General features: G+C 42.4%; 1 protein-coding gene across 1 annotated transcript; it reads left to right on the top strand.

Moving 5' to 3' along the window:
- The first annotated feature begins 2078 nt into the window (after positions 1-2078).
- LOC109531196 (leukocyte cell-derived chemotaxin 1-like) lies at positions 2079-9607 on the top strand. The gene is made up of 7 exons (XM_019895347.1): positions 2079-2189; positions 2276-2401; positions 5585-5725; positions 5831-5944; positions 6051-6204; positions 7681-7856; positions 9180-9607. The coding sequence occupies exons 1-7, from the start codon at positions 2133-2135 to the stop codon at positions 9423-9425; spliced, it is 1014 nt and encodes a 337-aa protein (XP_019750906.1). The 5' UTR covers positions 2079-2132; the 3' UTR covers positions 9426-9607.
- The last annotated feature ends 370 nt before the right edge of the window (positions 9608-9977 follow it).

Raw genomic sequence — 9977 nt, 5'->3', positions numbered from 1 at the left:
AAAAAATGACTATAAAGATGGCCTTGAATTTAAATAAGTTGAAATATTCCTTGACAAAAGAAACTGCCAAACCCTTAAAAATGTGTGAATTTAACAATGGTCACACTTTCTGTACAAAAACCGACTCAATAATCTTGAGAATAGACTCATCGAAATCTCATTAAAATTCCTCAAACATGGCTGACATCATGTGCCAAAATGTCGATGTAATTGACAAAACAAAGTTCCAAACCCCCCAATGAAGTCACTGTTGACTTTCTGTATACTACCAAATAATCATGAGAAGTGTGTAAATAACTACGTACAGTAATCTTACCTTAAGACTTGAGTGAATGTTGTGGTAAAGAGTGGGTTGGCAGCACTTGAAGCAAGTCAAGGATGTGGCCTCTCGAACAAAAGGACCCACGCATCATGCGTCTCATATTTTTGCCTGTCACATGTCGAGCAGAATTAGGACTCAGAAAATGACATGACACTGAAATTGAAAAGTAAAAGTCAATCTATGAAAATACAAAGTAGCTACAGAGAGCAGGGCTGGATGCAGAACACACGGAAGAGAGCTGACACTCTTGTCGAAAGCTCGACGTACTGATAAGCTGTCGCTGAGTAATCCAAGTTTATATGCCGTGAGACATCAAGCCTATATGACAGAATTAAAAACACATAATCATGATTATACTTAACCAAGCTGATCGTGTATGGGGGTGTCAGTGCTAAAACAAAAACATATCGATTTCTCTCTCACATGTATTGACAGGGTTAACCACTTCTTACTTCACACACATAAAACATATCGATGAGATTCACAGTTCATGGGCAAACTCTGAAACATATGACAAGAAAAGCTGTTTCTGGATGCATGCATTGGCAAAAACGGTGATCAATTCACAGAATCCTACTAAATTTTAGAGGGAAGATGGTCCATCTAATTTACTTCATCAAATGAAAATTACACCCAAAAATATAATTGACTGCAATGCTCTTTGCCAAATCTTAATGCATATAAAAAAAAGACAAAACTTGAATGAAATTAAATTGTTGTAATGAACAAATTTTTGGTTTATATTTGACTTAATTCCCATCTGATGAATAATGACAAATCCATAATGTGTTATTGCTGTAATGATTCATTTTCAAAATGCCCATTTCCCGACTATTACAGTTCATTACTTTTTGCATTGGAAATCCCATAAAATGATTGTGAAAATAAACTAAATAACCTCATAAACGTGTCTTGTGCTAAACTGATAACATGCATAAGACAGTGTCATAGTCATTCTGTGTGCCGCCTTCAATTTGCATGCAAATACTGCCTTGTTGATCAAATGCGCATCACAATTGCAGATTTTTTTTTTTGCAAAGGTCAAATAACTCCATCACCTTTCTGATTGCCTTCCAGCATAACAATTATCCAGAAAATGAGGTTCAATCTGTTTCCAAGCAACAGCAGCACTGCATATTTGACTCCCTTACCCTGTTTGTTTTTTTTTTCCCCCTCTTGTTTTTTTTTTTCCTCCATTTGAAGCATGGGTGAGATCATGTGACTGGCCCCGACCGCCGAGCTGGCTTTCGAAGTGCCACCTTAATGAATTAAGCCCTGTGCTTGTGTTTGATTGTGCGTGGTGAGTCTAGACGCAGTGCTGCGGATCACAGAGCTCATTAAACTATTAAGAGGATAAAGGCAGCATTAATCACACTGGAGCACACAAACTGAAACAAGCTTCCCGCCTCCACAGTGATGACACTTATCACTCAGTTCAGACCTCTTTTTTTCTTTTTTTTTTTCTCTCCCCCCCACCAAAAAAAGTGGTTTTAGTTTGACACTACTGCACGACAAACCCACCGGTAACATCAAGAAGGAAAGAATTCCTCCGCACGTCATTCACACTGACGTGTCAAAAAGAACCGTGGAGCGCAGCACGAGTCTGCATTTTTTTTTTTCTCTCCCCCCCACCAAAAAAAGTGGTTTTAGTTTGACACTACTGCACGACAAACCCACCGGTAACATCAAGAAGGAAAGAATTCCTCCGCACGTCATTCACACTGACGTGTCAAAAAGAACCGTGGAGCGCAGCGCGAGTCTCCAAAGAGAAGCAGCAGAGTTTTCAGGACGGACGAGTTGCAGGGCGACAATGGAAGGACACCAAAAAATTCAACAAAGTGATGGTTTTGGGCCTTTCGCACATCGGGTAAGACACACTGCAGCCTCCATGGGTATTACAAATGGAAGGTTCTGACTGATGTGTCTCACTTGGTTCTTTTGAAACCCACAAAGGTCAAAACTCCCTCAGGGACCGGTCGGCTGCTGAGATATGGAGGTGTAGCTCTCTCCGTCGGTGCCGTGTTGATGCTCTGCGCCTCCATGACCGCTCTCCTTCTGAGGAAGGATAACGAGAGGAATGTAAGTGTCCACTATGTCACTTGAATAACGATAAAGCTAAGTGAAGATCCGAAACTGAAGTCCTCAGGGAAAGCTTGCTTTATATATTTACTGACTCCATTTATTTATTTCTACATCTATAATTTATGTTTCGTGACAGGCAAAACGATTAAATAGATTATAGCTACAGTACATGAGTAATCTGTGTACCTGTATAGACGTTTTTGAGAATTTTGGTGGACTGTGAGATTTTTCTTATGTAAAATATGTGCCTTGGCTCAATAAAGGTTGGGAAACACTGGTTTAAAGTATGCTTGCAGTAGAAAATATCCAAACATACTGAGCTTACTGTACATAAAACACTGTTGGCATTAACTCAAAGGCGTCATGTAGCGGTCGTTATTGTACTACTAATAATAGTCAGACAAGAGTAGCGTTGCATGAAATTGTACTCAAGAGAGACATTTGATACCACTTTTTCAGACTGATACTTGTACAAGTATTGACTCTTGAGTACTCATCAATACAGAGTACCGATAACTCGAGTGTCTAACCGCTGCAGTATAGCCGCAAGAATTGGTGAGGAGGACTTGATATCTGATGGTTTTTGGGGTTTTTTTGCCTTTGGTATTGGTGACTGGTATTGGCAGATTCCTTGAGTACCCGATACCTTAATATAGGGCTTTATCGGCTCGATAACAATACCTTGTGGTGGTACCCGCTCATCCTTTGTGCTCAAGTAGTAAGTAATTGAGTAAGAATAAGAGTTAGAGTAAGCGTTCAGTGATTAAAAAGAGTGAGTAAAAAAACAAAACAAATCAAAGATTGAGTCAGTGTTGAGTAACCGCTGATGTTTTCTTTTTTTTCTTTTTTCTTTTTTTAAATCAAAGTATGAAAGTGAACTAGGTAAAAATATAAAATGGGAATATGCAAATTCAGATAATGGCCAACAGTGTCAATTTAACTGAAAATATAATGAATTAAATAGTGATATGAAAACTGGCAATAACAACAAATTAAAAGCAAATTCTGGAACACACACACAAAATCAAAAATTGTCGATGTAATGTTCTTTATTTGCATGTCGTTTTGACCAAATTTCATGAAAATTAGTCATTTTAAAAACTTTTGGATGGAGTCATGGAGCCTTTGTGGGTAGTCATGTGATTGCTTGGCTCCGTTTAATTGGTCACATGGAGTCATGCGTCACTAATAGTTCAGTTAGCTTGGGGAAGCCGTTGGATGACAGCACCCAAGTTGAAAGTCTTTGACAATCCGAAACCTCCAGATCGCACGAGCAATAATCGATTCATAAAAGTAGAAGTAACAAGCGGAATGTAGCTCCATATAACGCAGGATAAGGACAATTTCTTCATAAAATAAATGCTCACTTCAAATCAGCTGGGATGGACTCCAGCTAGCTGATAGTTTTACAGTTTCCTTCACTTCACAGTAGTTGGACATTTTAAAAGTCATGGCATTACCAGCTCTGCACATTTTTACACCTCTGATGACACTGGCGTTATGTGTGTGTGTATGTGTGTGTATATATATAATGTATATGAATGGACAGAGTGATGTTCAAGCCAAACTCAGAATTGTTTTGACTCATTTCAACTCTGCTAAAAATACGATCAAGTGCAGTGCCACAAAAAAACTCAGCACTGAATAAGATAGATGAGACCAATGATGCGAGTCCTTTTGTTAGCGGGGCCAAATCCTTGACTTGCTTCAAGTGCTGCCAACCCACTCTTTACCACTACATTGGCTCAAGTCTTAAGGTAAGATTACATTAGGAGATAGAAAAAGGCTTCTTAGGGCACCAGGCAGTGTGCAGGTCCTTTTATGATTTTTTTTCTGATGACCAAATCTGCCCAAAAGTGGTGAAAACATAATTTTTTTTTTATGGGTTGCAACCTTTGGAAAGTTTGAATCAAAATTAAGCCCCGACACCAGTTTCACTGAATCAAAACAAGACCACAGATGAATATATGGATGGACTAACAATGCCACTTACTCGCTGTCGGGAGAAGTTATGCCACCGCCGGCCATCTTAGGTTGCCACTCGCTAAGCCTGCCTAACTTGAAGACATTGATTTCTCTGTCGCATTTTCACGTTATTTTCTGTTTCTACTGCAAAAATGACACCGTATATGGCATGCGGTTGCACCAATAAGTCTGGGAAAAGCGCTCCGTGCGCATTTCATCGGTCTGAATGCAATTTCAAATTGGCATATCTGTGAGTGCTACTTACACATTTGTCTGCATCCTGATGTCAGAAACATCAATAAATGAAAGCAAAGCCCATTAGCCAAAAAATTCTGTGCAAAATGTCTAACCTCGGTCAGTCACAATTCACGAAACTGAGATGAAATACTTGACATAGTCGATGCAAACAGTGAGAATTATTTTTTGAGAAGTTGTCAGTAACAGTGGCAACATAAGATGGCTGCTCTCTGGCTTCAGCCGTGAGGGGCCGACTGATATTCAATTAATATATCCGTGAACAGGACACACAAAATGGTTTTCAATTACCGTTAGCCGTGTTCGAAAATGCCATTTTGGCATAAACGAGCCATTTGGCCAAATTCTACATCTCATACTTTGAACGAATTTTCCCAAATGAGCTCCAATCCTGAGAATGTATCCTAGAATGATGGGTGGCGCTAAATCACAAATTTCATTTGTTAATACACATGCGATTCCTTGGCGATAAGTAGTGTAGTAAAAATGTACCCGCTGCTGGAAAGGCGCAAGCTCGGCCTCGGTAGTTGTTTTCGTTGTGTAATGCGCGTCCCAGTCCAACCATGTAAAACACAGCACGACTTTGCTTATTGCAATGTTATTTCTTGAAGAAAAAGATAATGAGGCCTGCCTGTCAATCACCTCCATGCAAATGCGAAATGTGCTTTTTAAAATGTTTGTCAAAGCACATCAAATGCTTGTGAGCCCACCACATATTTCCATATTGACTCACACCTTAATGAGCTTACCTGTAAGGCAAAGATCAGCGGCAGGTTTCACCCCCTACTGCGCCCCCTCGCTCGGTTCCTGCTGAGCACAAAGCACACAGGACTTCTTGAATGCAAGCCAACGCGATGAAAGTAAAAGCGGCACCGTGCTTGTTTCCCTGCCCCGTTGCACTTCCAACCGCTTCCCACTCGACTAATGAGTCGTTTAACGTCCTGTTTTGAATCCTCGCAGGTGTACAGCGCTCATTACAGCATGAACATTAACGGTGAGGTGAGGGAGGGCTCCGTGGAAATCGATTCTGCCGACAACGTGGAGAGGTTCAAAACGGGCAGTGGAGACGAGGAGGTCGTGGAGATCCGGGACTTTCAAAGTGTGAGTGACTTTGTGCCATCGGGGAAAAAGGACGAGCCGACGTTCAGTCTGTGTGCTTTCGCGGAGCCGTGAGTGTAAACATGGCATCTGTGTGATTTGGCGCAGGGAATAACTGCAATCCGATTCTTCGGGGGAGACAAATGTTACATAAAATCCCAAATCAAAGGCAACCTTCCTCGCCTGGGAGCTCACAACAAAGACTCACTGATGTCTGACCCGGTATATACCGACTGCTTTCTCTTGAATGTCACAATTCTCACTTTTTATCAGTCACTTTTCAGTCCTGCCGCCTTTTCCCAGAGAGTTCTTCTGCTTTTCCTGGCAGACTGATGAAGAAATGCCAGTGAGGTTTGATGAAGAGTTGCTCATCTGGGTTTCTTCAGAGCAGCCGCTGAAGGACATCGCTTTCTTGAGCACCAAGATTCTGGCTCTGTGCGGAGAGCTACCTATTTACTGGCTCCAACCACTTAGTCCCAAAGGTTTGCTTTCATAAAAATGACTCACAGCATTCCACAGTCGAGGGAAAAACTGACCTGATATTGGCTGACTTTGGTCTATTTCAAAAGTCTTTCATAGTTTATCCCAGCGGAACTCTGCATGGGGAAATTCCTCATTAGATAGGGTTTTTTTTTTGGCATTTAATAGGTTGGACCACACTCCAATCTGGAATGTTTGTTGGTGGGTAGTGCATGAAGCTCACATAGAGGTCTGTATACCCACTCAGGACTGCTCAAACAATAACAGACCGTCTCAAGTGCAGCGTCGCAATTACAGAAGATCCAAATTCAATTTCTTGTTTCACGTTGGTTAGTACCCACTGAGTCTACACTCTTAGACAATGGAACAAAAATGGGAAGTCACAACCTACCAAATACAATCAAGAATGGAGGAAAGAAGTCTACGAATTTCACGTTAACCTTGTGGGTAGGTTTCTGCTGTTTGTCCAAATCCTTCTCTTCCCTTCAGAATACATAAATGTCATAAGTCAAACGAAACAGTCAAACACGAAGCATGAATCCTGTCTGAAAAGAGGTTGGCTGAGGTGCAGTAATGGCTCGAGTGACACGCTGACCTCACGCATTGTGCGCGTTTCAATTCTGGAGCATATGAAAAGTTCTTTTGCCAACCGCTATGAATTGATTTGATTATTGGCATTCTTCATATTCTTCATCAACCCAAATCTAAAAATTCTACAAGGACAAATTCTATGCCATATATATATATATAAAATATTTTTCAGTAAAACTTTGGACAAACTATCCCTGCACTTACTATCCCTGGTTCTCCTCTTCATCCAGTGACAGCCCCAAATTTCGAAGGCATGACCAATCTTTTACTGACTGTCGCGATGGGTCCTATGAACACAATATAATAGAACATATCGCAGTGTTATATCTCTCACCGTACAAGAGCGACACACCGACACGAACCAAAGTGGAATAAATTATGCATTCGTGTACACAATGACTGACGTGACTTTTTAATATGATGTGAATCTCACTAATTGACTCACCCTCAGATAATGTCAGCCAGGAATAGTAATCCGCACAGTACTGCTGATCTCTACTCCTTTGTCTGCTGAAAAGAAAAAAAAAAAAATCACACGTGATTGATGTCGTTTGAACTGTAGTTTTGTTGGGATGAAGCTCTACCTGAATGGTTGATGGCTCGCCATTAAAAGCTGCTCAATTGCCTTATGCTATATGTCGACACACATGTGCCAGTAACAGAAGTGAGTGAAACACTTGTGAACACACGACGACAAAGGCTGATGCATGAAAAAAAAAAAGAATACTTATAAAATATGCAAGGCCACTTCATATCACTGCTGCTAATTGAATAATTCACCACGTCTGAGGAAGTTCGGGCCCACGTAGGATTGCACTTGGGAGGACACGGTGGGCGTCTTGTGAACACTGACCCAATACTCTCGCCTCTTGTGGCCGCCCTGACAGATGGGGTGAGGAGGAAGAGGAGGAGGAGGGACTCACAGCGGGCCAAGCGGCAGTCCCGTGAGGACTTGTTGGAGGTGACGGGAAAGGAGGACTCCTCCAGGTTGGGGGAACATGGAGGAGAGGAGGGGCTTCAGTCGGATGTGGGATCGGGATTCAACCCTGAGAATCCGTATCATGTGAGTGGAGCACGTCGTACTCGAAACAAGGCTTCAAAGCTGCTGAATTTTACATGAACCATCAAGAGGCCTTTACGGAGCCCTGCAGCAACCCTTGAAAGCAACATCAACCATTGAAACTTTGCTGTTTTGTCAACACTTTTGCACATGACTGCTCTGCATGTGTCTTGCCTCGTTACAAAGAATGTTGTCAAAGAAATAGCCTAGATACCAAAACACTTGGGAGACGGGATGGATGGATGCATGGATGGCGGAAAGACAAGACAGACGAAAGATATAATGATGGCTGGATGGAGCGATGAGCTTGATTCAATGGGCAGCGTGCGATGGCTGGCAGGACGGAAGGGCAGTTAGACGGGGTCAGGTGCAACCTATATGGATGAATGAGAGATGGAAGAACATACAGGACATGGATGGATGATAACATATTGGTAGGACAGACAAACAGACAAAGATTAGCAGGACAGACGGAACATGTGTGGATAGACTCCTGGATGATAAGCATGCAGGGCAGACAGACGGCTGGCTGGTCAGAATCATTGAGAGCTGGATGGATGGACGGACCGAGTGATGCTGGATAATACATACTCAGGCAGAAAGATAAATGGATGGAAGGAATGATTGTTGGACATATGATATGGAACACGGGTGGATATATGGTGTGATGGAAGGACACGATGGGAGTGGATTAGGGTGGTAGGCAGATAAACAGATCACTAGCTTGATTCTTGGATAGGTAGATGGGCAAAAGTTTGGTCGTACATTGAGACGGAGGATGGTTGGTAGGACGGACAGACGGATGGATGGATGATGATAGGTGAGCAGGACATAATGGTGAGACTACAGACACTGTAGATAGATTGGGTAGGCAAGTAGGTGGGCAGACCATAAGCCAGTCGGAAGAAGATAACTGAGAGTCAGTAGCGAGGCACAAACAGTGACAAGACACCCGTTAACAACAGAAAGTGGCACAGACCAGGAAAAAAAAGCAAAGGACAAAGTTTCCTAGAGTGGTAATAAATCGAAGTGTGGTGTTTAGTATGTCACTTAGCATTGAGTGGGTGATGGTGAGGCGTGAGCAACCCAAACTCCGGGTCACTCGGGCAACCGCTGCCACCTAAAGTTGTTGAACTTATAAAAGTGATGCGAAAACTCCCATTGCTGATAAAAATTCATATTGCCTAAGAGAACCCCAGTCACATGTTTGGCCGGATGAGAGCTTTGGACTTTTTTTTTCCTTTTTCAGACGATCTAAATTGCAAATGAGCATGAATTTTAAAAAAGATCGCTCATCAAAATTAACATCGCTTGAAAAACTTGCAGCGCGGCGGAGACACCGGGACGGTGGCTGGTGCCGGCGAGGGAGGCGCCATGACCTTTGACTCCATGCTGGACCACCAGGGCATCTGCTGCGCCGAATGCCAACGCGGCTACACACACTGTCAGAGAATATGCGAGCCTCTACGCGGCCACTGGCCCTGGCCATACAACTACAGAGGATGCCGGGTAGCTTGCAGAATCATTATGCCCTGTCGCTGGTGGATGGCACGCATCTTAGGCATCGTGTAGGCACGCACGCAACGCACCCAAGACCCTAAAGGTCTCGAAACTTTGTGCATGTGTGCGGCTACACTTTCTTTTTCAGTTAGACTAGCAGAGAACTTCTTGCAAGCGGGACATGCAAACAACATGAATGCTGAGAAACAATCATGTATATTAGTGAATAAAGAATAAACATTTTCACAAGCGTGTGTTTACTGATCACTCAGTGGCGCCCCCTAAAAAGTTGAGGTACATTTTTTTGATTCACACCCATGGCTTCCTGGTTTTCATGTTGGTGACACCACGCCGAAAAAAAAAAAAAGTCTCCAATTTTAGCATGCATCACTGTTTGGTATTTTAGGGTTCCCTTACATTAAGGTGTCAAACTCAAGGCCTGGGGGCCAAATCCGGCCCGCCGCGTTATTTTATGTGGCCCGTGAAAGCAAATCACGTGTGTCAGCTCACATGATCCTTGCTAAAATGTGCAAATTGTCATGTGTTATCAATAAGAAATGAGATTTTGTAATCATTTTGTTATCCTCATGTGAACAATAATTGAACAAACTATTATAGTTGACT

The sequence above is a fragment of the Hippocampus comes genome, unplaced genomic scaffold (assembly GCF_001891065.2).
Source record: "Hippocampus comes isolate QL1 unplaced genomic scaffold, H_comes_QL1_v1.1 scaffold237, whole genome shotgun sequence".
NCBI classification, from domain to species: domain Eukaryota; kingdom Metazoa; phylum Chordata; class Actinopteri; order Syngnathiformes; family Syngnathidae; genus Hippocampus; species Hippocampus comes.
This window is presented reverse-complemented; position numbering and strand designations above follow the sequence as displayed.